The sequence below is a fragment of the Anolis carolinensis genome, chromosome 3 (assembly GCF_035594765.1).
Source record: "Anolis carolinensis isolate JA03-04 chromosome 3, rAnoCar3.1.pri, whole genome shotgun sequence".
Lineage (NCBI taxonomy): Eukaryota > Metazoa > Chordata > Lepidosauria > Squamata > Dactyloidae > Anolis > Anolis carolinensis.
Genome location: NC_085843.1, coordinates 280,682,585 through 280,703,799, shown reverse-complemented (window position 1 = coordinate 280,703,799; position 21,215 = coordinate 280,682,585). Strand labels below are relative to the sequence as shown.

The 21,215-nt window shown below is 42.3% G+C and overlaps 1 protein-coding gene across 2 annotated transcripts in view; it reads left to right on the top strand.

Moving 5' to 3' along the window:
• Positions 1–372: 372 nt before the first annotated feature.
• LOC100563292 (cytochrome P450 2J2) overlaps positions 373–21,215 on the top strand; it is a 43,025-nt gene continuing 22,182 nt past the window's right edge. Inside the window, exons 1-2 of one of the 2 annotated variants that reach the window (XM_003225478.4) lie at positions 373–499; positions 690–847. In XM_003225478.4, the coding sequence (XP_003225526.3) occupies positions 794–847 (54 nt within the window). In that variant the 5' untranslated portion in view covers positions 373–499; positions 690–793. Of the gene's footprint in view, positions 500–556; positions 848–21,215 lie in introns of those variants that run through there. The other variant, XM_062976884.1, reaches the window with a different exon arrangement.

Sequence of the window (21,215 nt, the reverse complement as noted above, 5' to 3'; positions counted from 1 at the left end):
TCTTTGTCTCTGTCTCTATGTTCATATGACATTGAATGTTTGCCTTGTATGCGTACATTGTGATCCGCCCTGAGTCCCCTTCGGGGTGAGAAAGAAGGGTGGAATATAAATACTGAAAATAAATAAATTGCTTCTCACAGTATCCAGGCTGGAATAAAAAACAGAGCCACAGCATTGTCAGCCAAAACAGTGCAGAACCCATCACTTTTCAGGCTATAGATTAAGAGCAACAGCACCCTCAATTGGAGAGGCCCAGGCTTCAGGTCAGGAGCATGATCCCTGAGCTGGAAGACAAAAAGTTAAGCATTCCAGCCAGCTGCAGCTAAGGAGAGAATGAATTCAAGTTTGCAGGTCCAGTCATTTGGCAGAGAAGAGGGCTGGCAATTGGGAGCAACCGCAAGATCAGCATAAAAGATTGGGAGTTGAGGAAGTCAGTTGCTGGCAGCAAAGTGTTTGTTGGAGCTGTAGCCTTGAGTCCTCATGTGTTTCCTTGAACTTTGTGAGTTGGACTGAATCTCAGATTTTGGCTGTGCATTGTGAATTATACCTTGGACTGTCTTTGCTACGAATTTCCTGCCTATGGAACTTTGCAATGGCGTCATGGTTTGCTTTACTGTTTATCCCTTGTATGCTTATTGACTGGTGCCTTGACCTTGGACTGACTCAGGCTTATTCTTGTGTGTTTGCAGGTTGCTACATTGCCAAGCTTGGGGGAAAACCTGACATCCCCTCCTTTGCCCTGCTTCTGGTCATAAGGATGGCCATAAACAGTTGTGGCCAGTTCTGAATAAGAATGGACCCAACTGTTTGCACATGTCCACAGTGGGAGCAAGTTCCAAAGCTTTGGGTAAGTTCCAGAGCATCTCCTGACTTTGTTTAAATGGGGGCATGTTTAACAGTCTTGCCAAACATTAGGGCAAATCAGCCTCATGTGTCATGTGGGCACCATGGAGTCCATTCACCTCTGCCCCACCTCATTTGGCCCATGTAGATGAGCCCTTAGCTATGCCTACTTTATTTAATCACAAGCTGGCAAATTGGTACATCAGCTGGAAAGAATAATAGAAGATACAATTCTGCTCCACATGTGGCATTTTTACACAAGTAACAACATATTCTGCTCTAAGAAGCCCATGTGTGAATTTCGTGCAGACTGTCCCAAACTGCAAAGATTCTGATGAGACCAGATTACTCTTCATCAAGGACTCCTGACATTCAAGAAACATGGGCTTGGCCATTTTTCAAATGACAGGGTGTTTGAAAAAGAACTCCCTAGTTTCCATTTACTTTAAATGGAAACTAGGGAGTTCTTTTTCAAACACCCTGTATTTTGGAACATTCTTTCCATCTTCAAACTACAAACTCCAGGACTGTATAGGATTCAGTCATGGCAGTCAAAGTGTATTGCAGTGGTTTTACTATGAGCTGCTTCAAGTCTCTTTTGTAGAGAGAAAAAGCAGAGTATAAATAAACATCATCATCATCATATCATCCAACAACCCATAGGCAGCCAAGCTTCTCTGCTGTCTAGTGGAGTGAGATAATGCACAACTGCCATTCTGATTACCCTTGTCAATGTTACATATCTGTCTTCACTGTACTTGCTCATCCACTCCCATTGCTACCTGTTAGCATGATCATTACAGGCCAATATCTGGGTCTTGAAGCATCACCAACCTGCTCTGTGGGGAAGTTGGAAATGTATATCTTCTAGCTGGCCAGGAGCAAATGACTGGACCAGAAGGGCCCTTTCTCAGAACTAGATATTAAGGGTCAACATTGACACTGAAATACAACACCGCCTGAGCTCTGAGAGCGCAGCATTTTTCCGTATGAAGCAGAGAGTGTTTGATGATACCAAGCTGCTTGTTTATAAAGCCATTGTCCTCCCAACCCTGCTCTACGCCTGCGAAACATGGATGGTCTACAGACATCACACCCAACTCCTGGAGCATTTCCATCAGCGTTGCCTCAGAAAAATCCTGCAAATCTCTTGGGAAGAGAGGCAGACAAATGTCAGCGTGCTGGAAGAAGCAAAGACCACCAGCATTGAAGCGATGCTCCTACGCCATCAACTCCGCTGGACTGGCCACATTGTCCGAATGCCCGATCACCGTCTCCCAAAGCAGCTACTCTACTCCGAACTCAAGAATGGGAAACGTAATGTTGGTGGACAGGAAAAGAGATTGAAAGATGGGCTTAAAGCCAACCTTAAAAACTGTGGCATAGACACTGAGAACTGGGAAGCCCTGGCCCTTGAGCGCTCTAATTTGAGGTCAGCTGTGACCAGCAGTGCTGCAGAGTTCGAAGAGGCACGAACGGAGGGCTTAAGGGAGAAACGGGCCAAGAGGAAGGAGCATCAAGCCAACCCTGACCGGGACTGCCTTCCATCTGGAAACCGATGTCCTCACTGCGGGAGAACATGCAGATCAAGACTAGGTCTCTTCAGCCATCTATGGACACACATCCAAGACAACAGAAATGGAAGACCATCATCCTCAAACTACGAGGGATCGCCTAAGTAAGTAAGGAGCATTAACTCAGGGAAATAACCTGGAGAAGCAGCAGCAGAGTGTCTCCTGCAGGGGGTGCTGTGGCACATTTTGTTGCTCTCACTGGTCTAGAATCATAGAGTTGGAAGAGACCTCATGGGCCATCCAGTTCAACCCCCTGTCAAGAAGCAGGAAATCGCCCCTGACAGATGGCCATCCAGTCTCTGCTTAAAAGCCTCCAAAGAAGTGTTAGCTGACACTTATGGGTGCATCTATACCAGTGGTTCTCAGCTTTTTTTTTTGACCAGGGACCACTTTGACTAGGGTCAGTCTCCAACATTAGTACCAAAAGGGTTACGAGTCAGTTTTTGGTCAACTTTAGATTTGGTTTGGTTATTTGGGGTGCTGATTCAGAAAATTGCATTGGATAGACCACATTAGCCATCCAGTAGTGGCCATCTGCTCACCCACATAAAACCATATTTAATAATCTAGAGTTGACTTCCCCCCACATGTTTTGTGGACCTTGTTTTAGGTCTTGCAGCCCACAGGTTGAGTACTACTGATCTATACTGTAAAATTAATGCAGTTTGACATCACTCGAACTATAACAGCTTAATGCTATGAAATCCTGGGAGTTGCAGTTTGGTGAGGCACCAGCATTCTTTGTCAGCGAAGGCTAAAGACCTTGTAAAACTGTAACTCCCATGATTCTTGCTGGCACCAGCATCATATTCAAAGTCCAACCAGTATTACCAATGATTTCTACATTCTGCTTCTTCTTAATGGGGACAATATAAACAAATCTTCGGTTTACTCATTTCTCACCTTAGGTGCTAATGGCAGATCTGTGATAAGCAATGAGAGCGCTTTTGTAATGACATTTCTATACAATGTTAATGACCCTTTGCTACACCTGGCATGGCGTGCCATATAGGGCACACAAAGTGCTACGTGCCCAGCAGGTTATGCAAAGGACTTTCAGTGGCTGAGTGTGTAAGTGAAGCTTGTATAATAAACGGAGCATGAGTCAATAGCATGATGTGACAGCTTAAAAAGTCAATGCAACTCTAGACTAGCTGGTGTACAAGCAAGTAAAGATATGAGGGAGGCAGCTCCTGTGATCCACATCCGGACAACAAGAGTTTAAGCTTATGTCTTTGTAGGAGAGAGAAGCCAAACCACACTCAGGTGGAGGCACCTACAAACAAAGCCGGTCCAAGGTAATTTTCAAGTGTAGGCGAACAGAAATTTTGGTGCCCCCCCCAAAAAAAACCTATCACTGAAAAATAAAAGTGTTGGATAAGCAAAAATGTTTGATAATAAGGAGGGATTAGGGAAAAGCCTAAATAAACAACACTCTGAAAATGGGAAATCCAGACAGGAAGCAATCAGGGCCAACTAACACCCCCCCAACCAAGGATGCCCCCAGGGAGGAAGCCCCACTTGCCTTGCTTCCTAGACTTCCTACAGAGGAGGAGGCTGAGTTGGATGACCCAGTACTCTGAATCAGTACAACTATTTCTGACAATGTATGTCAGATTTTCTCAAACTGACATTTTCCAGAAGTGCTGGACATTCATTACTGCCATCTCTGCCTTGCACATCCATTAGAAAGTGTAGATTCTATACCTGCATACAGGTGTTAAAACTTTAATCCTTGGGAAAATTACTTATAAATGAAGGTACTAGGACTTATTTAACAATTTCCCTCCTTTCTCATAAATGGGGCCAAAAGTGGCTCACCTATGAATTAAAACAAGCTCCATAAATTAAAAAGTAACAGTAGAAAATGAACATTCAATTAAATAAGTGTGTGTGCATTAAATTAATTCACCCAAGTTAGGTAAGATAAGCAATACTTACTTCACAGGCTTCCCAAAAACCATATTGTCTTCTTAGGCTCCTTTCTGCCGCAGGAGATAGGAGTTGCCTCGATGGCACCCCCAACAACATGGCGCCACAGACAAATGCCTAGTTTGCCTGGTGGTAGAACCGCCTCTGCCTACAAAGCACTGTTGTTGAGGTGGAAGGAGGTGCACCTGTTACACAGGAAGAGATGGCAGGCCCTGCAGAAAGTAAGATGTACAGATAGACATCATCCTTGGCATACTTTTCCCAAGCATTTATGTCAATATGATGTAGCATAACACTTTATGTCAATATGATGTAGCATAACATCATAACGCCTTGAGTCCCCTACGAGGTGAGAAAGGCACGGTATAAATAGGGTAAATAAATAAAAAACATCTGAGCTGCTGCTCCCATAACTGTAAAATTTGCAGATGACACCAATCTAGGAAGGGTAACTCTTCATGAGGAGAGGATCATGATTCAAAATAGCCTTATGAGATTTCAACAGGCAGAATTATAAGGTACTAAACTCAGCTGAAGAAGAGCAACACCTGGCTTGACAGCAGTGAATTTGAAGCAATGGATTCAAATTATAGGAAGAGAGATTCTGCTTGAATATTAGGACAAACTTTCTCACAGTAGGAGCTGTTCGACAGTGGGATATTCTGCTGCCGCAGAGTGTAGTCAAGTCTTCTTTTCTGAAGGCTTTGAAACAGAGGTTGGATGGCCTTGGATTGTGTGTTCCTTCCTGACATAAAGGGACTGGATTTTATGCCCCCCCCTCCAGGGTCTCTTCCAACTCTAGGATTCTGAGTCTATGATTCTACGAGGGTTATCCAGAAAGTAGATTACGTTTTGGAATTTAAAATGAACAAAGTATAGGAAAAAACATTTACCATATGCAGTTGAAATCCACACACAAATACCACTTCTCAACATAGTTGCCATTCAAATCTAGGCACTTATAGTGATGAATGAGATTGGCAACTTCTTTCCCACAAAACTTTGCCACTTGCGTCCTCAACACAGCGTTTTGGTGATGATGCGCAGCTGCGGGAGGGTTGACCGGCAGGTTGAGGACGCAAGCGGCAGAGTTTTGTGGGGAAGGAGTTGCCAAGCTCATTCATCGCTATGATAAGTGCCTAGAATTGAATGGCGACTATGTTTAGAAGTGGTATTTGGGTGTGGCTTTCAACTGCATAGGGTAAATGTTTTCTCCTATACTTTGTTCATTTTTAATTCCAAAACGTAATCTGCTTTCTGGATAACCCTCATATAATCTTTATTTATAAAGAGGAGTTTTGTTTGTGGTTCAGGGAAATCTGTGCAAATGACATCCATGGACCGGGATTTGTGCCGCATTGATAAAGGTGACTTCAGTTCCTCCCCACACACATATACAATATTTAAAGGAGTGGGAGGGTAGAAGAGGACTGAGGGGATGGGATATAGGGCAAGACCCTTGCACTCTTCTAGAAAGCTTCACTGCCAGAAAGGGGCAGTTGAAGAAACAAGGAATCGGTGTTTCCCTAATTGATATACCATACTAAATTTAATATTTTTCACCCCTGAAAGGCACTCTTACAATTTCAGATGGCTAATTTGGAGAGATAGGAATATACAATCAAAATATTCCCAACATACATCTCTGTTATATTATACAACTAAACACATTGTCTGTCAATATCAATCAGTTCCCAAGCAATATAAAAAGGATATATATTTATCCGACAATTATGTCATTTTTTAAAAATGAGATTTGATACTTTGCAACACATGCATAGGACCAAAAACAGTGCATTGTCTTCCCAATATGGTATACATGCTGGAGAAGAGATCTGTGATGGAGAATTACATGGTTGAAAGCTGTGTTCCCAGAATTAAGTTGAGGAATCCAACCTGATCCCCCTCATTTAGCACTGTAACTATAGCACCATTGGTGATGAACTTCGTGTCAAGATCCTAGAGTTAGATAGCTCAACGAAACCTATGTGTCGTCCATGGATGAGGGCTCTGAGAACTTTTGCTTATCTACTGTTGATGTGAATGACATCAAGAGTGTCCTGGACACTAAATCCTCTTGTAGGTGTTTTTTTCCTCCATCTCAGCAAAACCCAAGGATTAAAAACACACACAGTAATAACCTGCACAACTAGCATGCCTGCTACACAAGCCCATGGGATGTTTCTAAAACCATACAGAGGAGCAAAGAAACACCTGTGAGAGGACTCAGCATCCAGGACACTCTTGATTTCATTCTCATCAAAGGTAGATAAGCTGCTCAAAAATGTTCTCCAGAGCCCTCATCCGTGGGTGGTGCATACACCTGTTGCATGCAAAAAACTTTTCCTATCAGAATCCAGTAATCATTGTGGTGCAAGGTATGCATTTAGGGCATATGGTGGCATCTTCATGGAAAATATTGTTCAACTCATCATAGAAGAGCATGGCAACCTTATCGCAAGAGGATTGCTGCAGTACACTTCCATATAGTACTCCTGGAGAGCCTTGCTTTCCATCCTGCATTCTTCAGCAATCCTGTACTGTCTCTTTTTTAGTCTCATAAATACCTCTATTTGCTTCACCCCAAATGACAATCAGGTCACTGGTTTGCTCCCTGTTCCAGGAGACACTCTTCTTTCTTCCTTGGATCAATAATGCCTTTACCATTCCAAAGTGCGGGAGTATGGCAAAGTTAAATGCCGCTTTTAAAAGGCTCACACTACTCCAACTTAAAAAAAAATGTGAGCACATCCTTTTTGGTGGAATAAACAAGACAAGGCAAATGATCAAGTGATCAACTGAACAAGGTAACACACCAAAAGGTGCTGCCATGCCTACCAATGTACCGTTGCAGATTCAAACCTCATTCAGAAAAATTGACACTACCAATTTGTTATCAAAATTCTTAGTAAATAGGGGTTATTTTACATCACATTACAGTCTAAAAGAAGCACATTTGATGTGAACATGAATTAACATTAGGTGGTCAAGGTGCACCTGAAATGAAATAGCTTTGGGTTGGTTTGTCTGTTTGGATTATGTAGAACTGACCACACTTTCTGTTCATTATACTGCTAACATATTTTTCCCCGTTTCCAAAAGCATTTTCCCCTAAACACAATTTTCTCCAAAACAATTTTTATAAAGTGAACGTTTCCCAAAGATATATCATAAACATCAACAACAAGCACATTTTTTTAAAAAACATCAAAACATTTTTATTGTAAATAGTGCTACGTAAAATTATACAAACGTTCAGAACATTTTCCATCAGTAACACATGTTTACATTATTCTTCATTTTTCTCCCTCCCTCCTCTCCCTTCTCTCCACAGGAACAGTTTACAATTTTTCTATATTTATTACAATTGTTCGATCATGAGGATAATCTTATTTACAAGCACAACATTTTTGACATATTTCCATCTTTCCGCTTTATTTGTATTCTGCCTTTATCTCAGCTAGGATTCTTCCAAAAAGAGGGAATGCACTAAAAAAAAAACCCCATTGTTGGAACCACACAAAAACCAAGATGGAAACAATATTAAATATCAACAGCAGTAAAGCTAATTAAATCTTACTTTAAGACAGATATAAAATAGTCGTCTTCTTTCTCCTCCTACCTAGCATTTGTGTCACAAATTCGCAGAGTCCGCTTGTTTGCTTCTTGTTCTCCACATGTTCCTATGGGTCACATCTCTCATTTTGAGTCTTGCTTCAGCCATGTCGCGTTTCAAACAGTCAGGCCAGCACGTTGTAGGTCTGCCATGTGGACTGGCACCTGCAACTTCCATGTTCAGTTTGGTTTTACCATGGAACCCTTGTCACTTCGTTGCACATGCCCAAACTATCTCAGATGGGATTCCTTCATCTTCTCAGTGATTGGAGCAACTCCAAAGATGGGGCACACTGTATTGTTTGGAATCCTGTTCTTCAGGGTAACACCCATTTACCACCTGAGCATCCACATTTCCATAGTGTGCAGAGTTTGGTCGATGGCCATAGTGGTTGGCCAGCACTCAGTGACGTATAGAGTAACTGGTCTCACCACAGTTCTGTAGATTTTTTGATTTTAGGAAGATTGGGATCTTTTTATCACATTACAACCATTGTTGCTCTCCGTTTATACACCCGTGAGCATCTGACAGTACATCACTAGCGGAGGTGATGTTTGAGTTGAAGTATATAAAGCTGGTCACTTTGTTGAGGTCAGTGCCATTGATATTGATGGAGCCATCTTCTACCATTGGTCCACATTCCATGTACTTAGTTTCTGAGATGTTGAGCCATAGTCTGAAACATTGCAGATGATTTTTTCACACTTCTCCTTGAGACTTCAACTCTACCCTGTGACTTAGCAGCTAACATAACGTCATCACCATACAGTAGCATCCAAGGATGTGGTTTCTGTATGTCTCTGGTGATTGCCTCCATACATAGTATGAACAGCAACTGTGACATAGCCGATCCTTGATGGACCACAACTCGAACAAGGAAGGGTTCACTTATTCCTGCCGCACACCATACCCACACTTGTCAGATTCGTGTACAGCATCTTCGTCCATCATTTGTATTCATCCGGTACTCTTTGTGATCTCAACATCATCCATATAAGATCATGTGGAACCCGGTCAAATGCCTTCTCGACATCTAGAAAGGCAGTGTGGATGTTATGGTTCTTCTCCTGATGTTTTTTTTTTTTAAAGCCTGGTGGCATGAATTGTGTTGATGGTCCCACACTCCTTTACGAAGCTGCACTGCTTTATTTATTTATTTATTTATTTATTACATACATTTATACCCCGCCCTTCTCTCCGAGGGGACTCAGAGCGGTTTACATTCTGCCACGAGGGCCAGCAACAAATATACTATAAAAACAAAACAATTAAAACATGATAAAAACATGATAAAAACATGATAAAAAGTATACAAAAATGAAAACGCTGCAAAGCAGCAATATTGCACCATCTTCAGTCATTCACTACTGCTACAATTACAGATTTGCGACCCGATTACAACAGCCAATGAGCTTATTCGCTGAATGCCTGGGCGCAGAGCCAAGTTTTTAGTTTTCTTCTAAATCCCAGGAGGGATGGGGTTTGCCGGATATCGCTGGGGAGGGAGTTCCACAGCCGAGGAACCACCACCGAGAAGGCCCTGTCCCTCGTCCCCACCAGCTGCGCCTGCGAGGCAGGTGGGATCGAGAGCAGGGCCTCCCCGGAAGATCTTAAGGTTTTAACGGGCTCCTAGGAGGAGATAGGACCAGAACCGTTTAGGGCTTTGTAGGTCAAAACCAGCACTTTGAATTGGGCTCGGTAGCATATCGGCAGCCAGTGGAGCTGGCTGAGCAGGGGGGTTGTACGCTCCCTGTAAGCCGCTCCCGTTATTGACCTGGCTGCCACCCGCTGCACCAGCTGGAGCTTCCGGGCCGTCTTCAAAGGCAGCCCCACGTAGAGTGCTTTGCTGTCATCACAACGATATCTCACAACCAATTATCTAGAATGCACTCAAAGATCTTCATAGTATGACATAGCAAGCAGATTGGTCTATACAAGGAGCAGTTAGCAACATCTACTTTCCCTTTCCAGATGGGCACAGTCACACTTGTCTGCTGGCTCCTTGATTTGAAATAGTATGGTGCCATAAAAACCATTTTTGTAAAAAAAAGCTGAGGTTTATTGGACCAAGATTCATAATATGATACAAAAGATGCTACAAATTAACATAAAGATGGAACCTAAATATTATCTATTAGGATTGCTCGATATTAAGGAAGATTAAAAACAAGGAAATTCTTTTCAATGATCTAGTCACAGCCACAAGGATGGTGTATGGCAAGCTTTGGAAAGACAATGAAACCCCGGAGATAAACAGCTGGTACAATAAAATACTTGAGATAATGAATATGGACACACTGACATACTTATTAGCAAATTATAATGGCAGACCAAAAAAGAAAACAATTTGGGAACAAATTAAGAGTTACTTAAAAAATGAGAATGTCAAGATATTGATCTAAATCCCTGGAGAACCATATAAATATTTTAATTGGGGGGGGGGGTGAATAAGGTAACTGGGCTATCAGTACAAGATAATCAAGGAAGCTTCAAAATGTAAAGACGGAATGTTAGATGGAAGTCAGCTTTTATGTTCACATAAGGAATTGGGGTTGGGTTTGTGTTTCTGTTTACAATGTGATATATATATATATACAGTAGAGTCTCACTTATCCAACACTCACTTATCCAACATTCTGGATTATCCAACGCATTTTTGTAGTCGATGTTTTCAATAAATTGTGATATATTGGTGCTAAATTCGTAAATACAGTAATTACTACATAGCATTATTTTGTATTGAACTACTTTTTCTGTCAAATTTGTTGTATAACATGATGTTTTGGTGCTTAATTTGTAAAATTAAAACCTATTTTGATGTTTAATAGGCTTTTCCTTAATCCCTCCTTATTATCCAGTGTATTCGCTTATCCAGCATTCTGCCAGCCCGTTTATGTTGGATAAGTGAGACTCTACTGTATGTATATATGTGTATATATATATACACACACGTATATATATATTAATGTGCTTGTGCAACCATTCATAGGATATCTTATGCAATCTGTTCTTATTTTATGTATTTACTCATATATATATATCTTTTTTCTCTTTTTTGCTTTTTATTTTTTATTTTTATAATAATATTATTCTCCCTCTCCCTTCCCCTCTCCTCTTTTATGTCACTTGGGTCGGCACCAGTTCTGTTTGGTTGTTATATAATATGTAGTCTTGTCTGTCTCATTGCCACTATGTTTGTGTATCACAACTGTAGAAAAGCACTAATAAATACATTTTTTTTTTTTAAAAAAAGCCATTTTTGTTAAAATCAGTTTCCAGAAGCTGGTTGGAAAAGAAAAATGCAAATTTCGTCCCAGTATATTTTGGTTGTGCATCCGTTCCTGTTATGTAATATAGAAAATGAAGGAACCTCATCACGACCTATGGTATTCTTGCAGCAGAGAAGCATCCTCTCCCTGCTTCTCTGCACTGCTGGCATGAAATCCTCCAAAGTCCATCACATGACATACGGTTACTTCCAGCCAAAAAAGGCACTTGAGCTGAAGAGGAAGTAGAGGACAGTGGAGAAAGGCAGATAATCCCGGGTTTCCTGCATTAAACTGGATTATATGAGTCCACACTGCCAGATAATCTGGGATAAACAGAAAACCTGGGATCGGATCATGGGATAGAGGGCCTGTCGGGAAGGGCCCATAGGGAGTGGAGCTGATATGGGAGATATCAGCACATCCTTCATCGTATGTTTCTTTTGGCCCTGCCTACATCTGTGGTTTTAGTAAATGGGCAAGAAATATGCATTTCTTTTGTGACAGGTACTTAGATGTAGTGATGGGAGTGCATGGGAACTGCGGGTATGTCACAAGTGGGAGAGATTTGAAAAAGCTGTGCAAGATTTCATTACATTGATGTCAGCAAGACATCTTCTTGGCAGGGGGTTGGACTAGATGGCCCATGAGGTCTCTTCCAACTCTACTATTCTATGATTCTATACATGATAAAAAAATACCCACAATTTTTCGTATCCTCAGTGATGAGTTTGTCAGCTCTTGTGAGATATTTTTCTTTTGCATAAGGGTGATGTTTTTGAGGCAGGAAAATGCACTGCCTTCCCTTTTCAGAATGGCATCCTTTCAAATATTGAAACATGGCTATCGTTTCCCTTCTCAACCTTCTCTTCTCTAAGTTAAAAATACCCGGTTTCTTAAGCTGCTTCTCATAGGGCTTGCCTTCCAGATCTGTAATAATTTTGCTCACCCTTCTCTCAACATATTTCAACTTATCTGTATCTCCCCTGAACTGTGGTCCCCAGAACTGGACACAATATTCCAGGTGAGGTCTACCAAAAGAGAACAGAGTAGGATTGTTAAGAATGAGGTTGCAATGGTTCTATATGATAATATCTGGTGGAATCGGGGTGTGGAGAGAAATAGTCCTGGGCTGAGATCCTATGTGGTTGAGTGCAGCATATGAGTCCTGCATAAGGGTCTCTGTTTTGTAACCACATCTAAGGCTCACCCTTGTTCTGTGAAAGTCTCTCAACCTGTTGTGAATGAGCCGTCTGGGTCAATGATACTACTGATAGTAGCAGGAAGAGAAGAAAGACTCCTTGAGAGCAAGACTCATTTGAGGAGTTACAGAGAAAGAGGATTAGAGAGATATTTGAGGAATCAACAGATGAGGATTCATTTGAGGGTTTTGAAGGGGATGATGGGCTTGAAATGGACGTTGGGGATGTGGTACGGGCAGAAGAGGATGGCATGGACTGGACACGTGCTCCAGAGGGTTGTGATGGGGAGACTGGGGACGCTGAGGAAACATGGGGTCCTTCAGGATCAGACCCAAGGTGGTCTAATTGGAGGAGTGGGGATAGTTCCACAGCTGCTGGTAGGTTTGGGCGTCGGCAGGGCGATTCCAGCTCAGATGAGGAATGGGAGCAACCTGTGGGAAGCAACCTGTGCGGTGCCCAGCTCGAGTTCTGAAGACGAGTTGTAAATAAATTGAGGGCATTTGGCCATTGGGCTCTTGCTTGTGGCAAGGTGGTTGTTGGGCGCCATTGGGTTTCGTGTTTTGTGTTCCTGAAGACTGGCTTGGGACTGTGCAACCGACGTAAGTTTGTTCTGGGTTACTTCCACAAAGGGGGCTGGAACTATGTGGGTTTTCCTTAGATTGCATTGTGATTACTGTATGCATTAGTTCGCCTCCTTCGTTTTGGCTACTTGTGACAACCCATTGACGAGGACTTCGCTGTGACAACTTCTCATCTTAGACCTTGGACTGGACATCGTTTTGGCATTATTCTTCGCTCCCTATTCCGGCTTGGCTTCATTCTCAACCCTGTAACTACTCTCCGTTACCGACCATTGGCTTCATTCCTGTCCCTGAAATAACGCTCCGCTCCCAATTCCAGTTTGACTCCTGGTTCTGCAGTTACTCTCCATTACTGACCGTTAGCTTCATTCCTGACCCTGAAGTAACGCTCCGCTCCCAATTCCAGGTTGACACCTGGTTCTGCAGTTACTCTCCATTACTGACCGTTGGCTTCATTACTGACCCTGAAGTAACGCTCCACTCCCAATTCCAGGTTGACACCTGGTTCTGCAGTTACTCTCCATTACTGACCGTTGGCTTCGTTACTGACCCTGAAGAAACGCTCCGCTCCCAATTCCAGGTTGACACCTGGTTCTGCAGTTACTTTCCGTTACTGACCACTGACTTCGTTCCTGACCCTGCAGTAACTCCTCGCCCTTCGTTACTTTGTTCCTGGTGCCGGTTTGTTTGTGCTGCCTCCGGCGGCAAAGTTTGGCCCGGTTTGGGACATTGTTTGTTTTGAATCTTAGAGCTCTATTTTGCAACCCAGCTGGGGTTCTGTTTATTTTGGACCCTTGGGGAATTCGGCCAACAGTTTATTTTGCCTTCTTTGAATTATCCTGCAGTTTTGAGCTGAATCTAAGCAGTTTTGTTTTAATCTGGATTATATCTCTGGATAATCCAGATTGTACTCCGGTTTGGTTTTTTGGAGTTTTTTTAGTTTAATTGTCTTTTTCACACTGAAGTTTAAGTGTTGCTAGTTCCTGTGTTTGTTTTATGAGCCTTTTTGAGTTATTTATGCAATAAACTGTATTTCCATCCATTGGCTGGCGTCTGACCTTGACACAACCATTCAATTACTGGTTGACAGTAAAGGGGATCAGAGAAATAACTGGATATGTTCCCATTGTCAAATGACCACTGAGGACATTTTCAACTGAAAAGCAACCTTTTCCCTCAGAGATCTCAACAGATGATGTCATTAGTTTTCATCTGGTTACATCAGCATAGCCAGATGCTTCTCCAATTTCCTCCACTTTTCACCACCTATGGCCATCTTCCACTCCTCAATTGTTCTGGAGAAAGGCTATCACAGATCAATAGCTGAGTCCAGGGGAGCTTTGGTCATTGAGGAAGTCAGCAACTAGTAATCTTCTCAATGATCAAAAGATGATGCACACAAATGTAAAGTGACCAAACCAAGATACACACAAGTGTAGTGTGGACAAATGCTTGCACATGTCACCAATAGGATGTCACCCCAAGACTGTAATTGGGTTACTGATACACCTTCCCATTTTTATTATGATTCTCATGAAGATCAATATGGATGTCACTCTTGCCACATCGTTATTAGTAGGATGGAAACCACTGCCGGTATTCAGTTCTCTTGGGAGTGGACAAAGTTCACTCTACCCCACCCAACAATGATCCTAACAAGATTGCTGCTTCCTTCCAGTCCCTTGATGTTGGTGGGCAGGGCAGGGATGGTTAAGCTTCCTTCCCTCCACATGTTGAGATATGGGTTTGAATACATGAATATACATGGATTTGTCTGTTTTATTGTGTCAGTCAAGGACCTCATCCTATAAAGGGTGGGGGAAAGCAGGGGCAATCATCTCCTTAGCATGGCATTCCATTTGCAAAGGAAATTGAGAATTTAACAACAGTTCCCATCCCACCTTAAAATACCTGGTTTTAGCCATTTCTATGCTCAGGGAGAGCAGTGGAGTTGATTCCTCCCTGTCTTCACGATCCTTCTGTTTCTAAACACTTTAAAGACAGATTTTTTTGGGCAGCCACCAGAAGTATTTCTGCATCGTGAATAGAAACGGGGGGAACCTTGGGTCTGATGAGGTCCCAAAAGAGGGAAATTAGTGGGGGAAATGGCACTATCTAAGTCATTAATAAACATGTTGAACAGAACCGCACAATTCCAAATAGCTCTAAACGTTTCCCCTGACATTAAGTCCAGTCATGTCTGACTCTGGGGGTTGGTGCTCATCTCCATTTCTAAGCCAAAGAGCCAGCGTTGTCCGTAGACACCTCCAAGGTCATGTGGCCGGCATGACTGCATGGAGCGCCCTTACCTTCCCGCCGGAGCGGTACCTATTGATCTACTCACATTGGCATATTTTCGAACTGCTAGGTTGGCAGAAGCTGGAGCTCTAATGAGGAAGTAAAATGAGATAGGTCTCTCATGTCCTTGCAAGCTAGAGCTGACAGACGGGAGCTCACCCCATCTCGCGGATTCAAACCGGCAACCTTCAGGTCAGCAACCCAACCTTCAGATCAGTAATCCAGCTGGCACAAGGGTTTAACCCATTGCGCCACTCTGGCTCTGTTTCAAAAGGTAACTTGAGGATAATGAAGCAGATGATGCGGCAGGGGAAATGCAGCACAGAATAAGGAAAGAGGCAGTACAGAAATATCTAGTTACAGTACTCTAAATGAGTCCCAAGTCTCATGGCCTGGATAAATGATATCCAAAGATATTTTAAAAATTAATAGAAGTAATCTTAGAATTGTTTGACACGTTCTTTACCTGAATCTTCTTCCAAAAGCAAAACAGTGCTCAAATTGATGGAGCAGAAGATTCAGTGGCAGAAATGCAGCACAGAATTGGTAAAGAGGTAATGAAGGAATACAAGGCCACTTCAAAGAAATCCAAGTCTTCAGAGCCTAATGAATTGCATCAGTGAGTTTCAAGAGGCCTGATGCTGTGAACTGATCACAAAAGGAGAGGGCAAATGTTCTATGATATGGAAGTAGCAACTAAATCAGGAACCCCCCAACCAGAAGAACCCCCTCAATTTCCCATTCATCTGAGAAGTTGAATAACATAAATATGACTCCCTGCATAGTTAATAACTTCCTAATTATTGTTTGTGAAAGTAAAAGAGCTCATAATTATGGTATTTAAATAACAGTGATATACAATACAGATGTTTGAGAGATCTGATAGGTGTTTTCCATCCCTAAAACAACACTGTCCAATTGAACATAATAGGTGGAATAATGATACCGGTAGTTATTAATGTCTTGTCCAAATATATATTTTTGGTTGTACATCTAGGGTTACATAAGATATAAATGATGTCTTGTACTAGTATAACACGTACTATGAAACAATCATATATAATTTTGTGGGAAGCATAGGCGAGAGATCATTGAGTCAGGATGGCTTTCGGCTTCATCTGCCACTGGCCCAGCCTATGCCTGATATATATACATTATGTATAATCTATATATATAAAAGAGTGATAAAGTCCAAATTAGAGGGAGAGGAATAATTGTTTTTATCCAATTGCTGCCAGTTAGAAGGCTAAGCTCCGCCCACTTGGTCTCCTAGCAACCCACTCACCCAGGGGACAGGCAGAGTTAGGCCTCACTTAGACCTCTTCCACACTGCCTATAAAATACAGATTATCAGATTTTAACTGGATTAGATGGCAGTGTAGACTCAAGGCCCTTCCACACAGCTATATAACCCATATAATCTTATATTATCTGCTTTAACTGGATTATCTGGACTCCACACCTTTACCCTTTACTTTAACTACCACCAATTCCTCAATACTTTATTTCCCATACCACCATACTTTGCCACAGCAACGCGTGGCCGGGCACAGCTAGTATAATATATAATATTATATACAAACATTTATTAGAACTCCACGAGAAACCTTTGCTTCACGAAAAGCTCTATGGCTGAAAAAGTCTGAGAACTCCTGGTCTAATATGTTGCTCAGTATTGTTTACTCTAGGGCTGGGAATCCTATGTCCCAGGCAGTTCTCTAGTGGATTCTATGTGACTCTTGGGGGGCCACACTGTCATTGCACCAATGTATTTTACCAAAGACCATTCCCCTTTGGCAAAACAACAAAATGAGGGTTAAATTTCTTTGCAGAATTATTATAATTGTGATTCCTTGTTATATAACAGCTAGCCTCCTTCAGCGATATATTGAGCCCAAAAAGTGCCCGTGTAGTGTTAGAGCTAGAGCTAGAAAAACAAAGAATTGCCAGTTAAAGTTTTAAAAAAGTAACAAAAAGACAGAAGGGAGGAGAAATTGGAGGAGTTGATAAAGTGGACAAGGGACACCTAATTTAATTTAATTTAATCCAACTAATAAATAGCAATAATATGATTAAATAAATAGCCTTAGCCTTTAGTGTTAGAAGAAATTTATTTATTTATTTATTTGCAGTATTTATATTCCGCCCTTCTCACCCCAAAGGGGACTCAGGGTGGATCACATCACACATATAAGGCAAACATTCAATGCTTTTAACATAGAACAAAGACAAGACAAACATAGGCTCCGAGCTGGCCTCGAACTCATGACCTCTTGGTCAAAGTGATTTGTTGCTGCTGGCTGCAGCCGGCTGGCTGCTCACCAGCCTGCGCCACAGCCCGGGCCTATCAATTGAAGAAACTGCCATAAGAAAACACAGGGTGACAGGGCAGCAATAAAACCAGCAATAAACAACTCATTGCCTTCTTTAGATATGCAAAAGAGAATCAATTGAATATCAAGCCAGGAAGAAGGCTCACACAGGCAGGGCAATAAAACACCAGATGGATAAGGCAATACATACTCACACAAGGGCACAGAAGGAGAACTTCCTAAACAATTAAAATGGAAGCGTCAAACATTAAAGGGAAGGAAGAAAGTTCAAACAGAACTCAAAGTCCAAACACTGTTTGATAGATTGAATGACTCTCTGTTTGTTGGGTTGAATGATTGTAATTGGGAAGTTGTGGGGAAATTTGCTTTCCTGAACTGTTTTGATAAGCATTTTATCAGGGTGCCCATGTGCAGGATGAAAAGAGACACCCGCAGCTTTGTGTATTTCTATCCCCTCTGCCTCCTAATTCCTCATCGGAAAGAAACGGGCCTTGGAGTTTAAAGGGTTTGCCTTGTTAAAAGAGACCTCTTTGTTGAAAAGAAAGCTGAAACTCTTTGCTAGTCAAAACAAGAGCATAACAGAGGTTTTAGGTAGACAATTGAAGAAATGAAAGTGGGGGAAAGGTTCAGGAAGAGAGCTTGATGACCTGCAAGCGAGAAAAAGAGGGCTGAAGAGAAAGGGACTGAGAGGACCTTGAAGAGCTCAGCACGAAGGGGAGAGCAGGGAATGCAAGCTACTGAGAAGGAATGCAAGCAGGCACAAGAACTGATATTACAGAACAAAAGAAAGGAAAAAGTTCACTGAATGCTCAAAAAGTTCTTACTATAAAACCAAACTACACATCTCAGCCTCATGGCACTTCTTTCCTGGTCACTCTCAGTTTTACTCTCCAGTAATCAAGCTATAGTTTGGATGTCCTGTCTCTAGTGTTTAATTGGGGGGAAAGATGCTAGGCACTTACCAAGCCCCAACAATAGACCTCCCGACCAGGGCTGTAGCCCGGGGGGGGGGGGGGGTTAGGGGTTCAACCCCCCCTGAAATTTTTCAGGTTTTTAAAAAACTTTTTTTAATTAGTGTTCACTGAAGTTTATCTGTCTTGAGTGTCCACTGAAGGTTATCAATGGAGCCTGATTTTTAAATTATTACTGCACTACTCTTCACTTATTCACTAAAAAAAGTTTCACCCCCCCCCCCCCTCAGATTTTTCTGGCTATGGTTCTGCTCCCGACCATGACACCGTTGTAACTCAGCCGTCACGGCCTGTCATTCAGCAGGAGTTGGAATTTGATTCGGAGTCTGACTCGGATTTTGCGGGCATCCAGGACTTGGATCAAAGCCCACTGTCTATGCAGGTGCCTGAAGTTGTGCTGCCTGAGAATCCGCTAATTGGCAAACATTCCGATCCTCAGTCAAGGTTGGTTTTCCCAGATGTTGTTGATGCAGGGGAGGATGCTGTCTTTAATCGGAGGGAATCTTTTGCGAAAGAAAGGAGTCAAAGGGAGGGGGTGCGGCGGAATCAACGTTTGGCTCTCCAGCGCACTAATGACTAACTTTCCCATGTGAAGTTCTGCGCACTCCAACTCTCACTCACTTGTGTCCTTGAAGACTCCTTAAAGGTACCTCGCTCCCTGCTCTGGTTGTGGTGTCAACTTTGCCATCCTTGGAGGAGGACTCCATGTTCCAGTATCTTGCTCCTTGCCTTGTTCCAGTATCTTGCTCCTTACCTTGTTCCAGTATCTTGCTCCTTGCCTTCTTCCAGTATCTTGCTCCTTGCCTTCTTCCAGTATCTTGCTCCTTGCCTTCTTCCAGTATCTTGCTCCTTGCCTTCTTCCAGTATCTTGCTCCTTGCCTTCTTCCAGTATCTTGCTCCTTGCCTTCTTCCAGTATCTTGCTCCTTGCCTTCTTCCAGTATCTTGCTCCTTGCCTTCTTCCAGTATCTTGCTCCTTGCCTTGTTCCAGTATCTTGCTCCTTGCCTTGTTCCATTATCTTGCTCCTTGCCTTCTTCCAGTGCCTTGCTTCTGGGTTTCCAAGCCGAGTTCGTGCTTTGTGACTCTCAAGTATACCTTGCCTTGTTAACCTCAATTCCGGGATTCCTTGGTCTTGCTTTCCATGTGGATTACAGTTTGTGGATTTCCAGCGTCTTGTTCCTGCTCCTTGCAGCTTCAGCCTAATCCTGTTTGGACAACGTTTGCAGACTAATTCTGACTTCTGGGTGGACCTAACGGGTTCCATTTTTGGATTACAATACTGAAAGACTTTATTAGACTCGCTTCTGAACAGTTATGGACATTATCTTATAGACTATTCTCTTTATCGACTTTAAACGCTTTTGCTAACATATATACATATATCTTCTAATAAACTGCTTTGCTTATGATCCTGGCTCCAGTGTGGTTTTCAAGGTGTTCTTGCAGTCTTGGGGTGTAACAGACACATGCCCACCACTTTTCTATATTGACTAGCACCAAGCTATCCAGTCAAGATCGTTTTACCTGACCTATCTGGAGAAACACATGATCAAATCCAAACCCATTGATATACAAAGCAATGTTTTCCTACTAATCCTTCATTTTTACTTTCTTTCTTCTTCCAGTGAGATTCCTCCAAAGATCTTCCACCAGTTGTCCTAGTGCGTTTGCCATTATTCAAGTTTTTGTATTTCATGTAGACTAAATAACCCCTTAAAGTCTGTCTGGTTTTACCAAGAGAAAATCTGTTCCTAAAATAAAGCTTCCTTTTCCATGATCTCCTTTGAAAAAATCTACAAGAAGATGGAAATGCTACCAAATTTCTCTCAGTCTATATTCTGAAAATTACAAAATGCCTCTGGCATGAAGGTTATGAAATTCTGCTTGCAAAAGATAGATAATGATTTGGGTTGTCCAGGCAATATGTGGAGGAGGGAGACACAAATGGCTTCCACATTCCAAAGTCAGAAGGCCATTACAGTTGCACTCTTGCATCCCATGAGCAAATTAAATCACTTAGACATTTCCTGTCTCTTGCACTGTGTGAATGATAAGACAAGCAATGGGCAAACAGACTGTAATGGCCTAATTTTGTAGTGATATGAGACAAGATTTTGAAACCCAAACAAGATCTAGATTTAAAGACCAGAATTTGAGGGCTGGATTAGGGCTCTGAAAAACCAGGGTTCGAATCTCTTCTCTGTCATGGAGACTTTGTGAAAGTCACATGCCCCCCCCCACCAAAAAAACCACACTCAAAGATAGATGTGCCATAAATCTGTGCTGACTTCACAGAATGATAAAATCATGGAATCGTAGAGTTGGAAGAGACTCTCAGGGTCATCCAGTCCAACCCCAAGACACAATCCAAGTGCTTTTGAGAGACGACCAAATAGTCTCTGAGTTGTTATATGTTTTCCGGGCTGTATGGCCATGTTCCAGAAGTATTTTCTCCTGACGTTTCACCCACATCTATGGCAGGCATCCTCAGAGGTGTGAGGTATGGAGAAATTAAGCAAGGAAGGTTTATATATCTGTAGAAGTTCCTGTGTGGGGAAAGAACTCTTGTTTGTTGGAGGCCAGTGTGAATGTTGTAATTA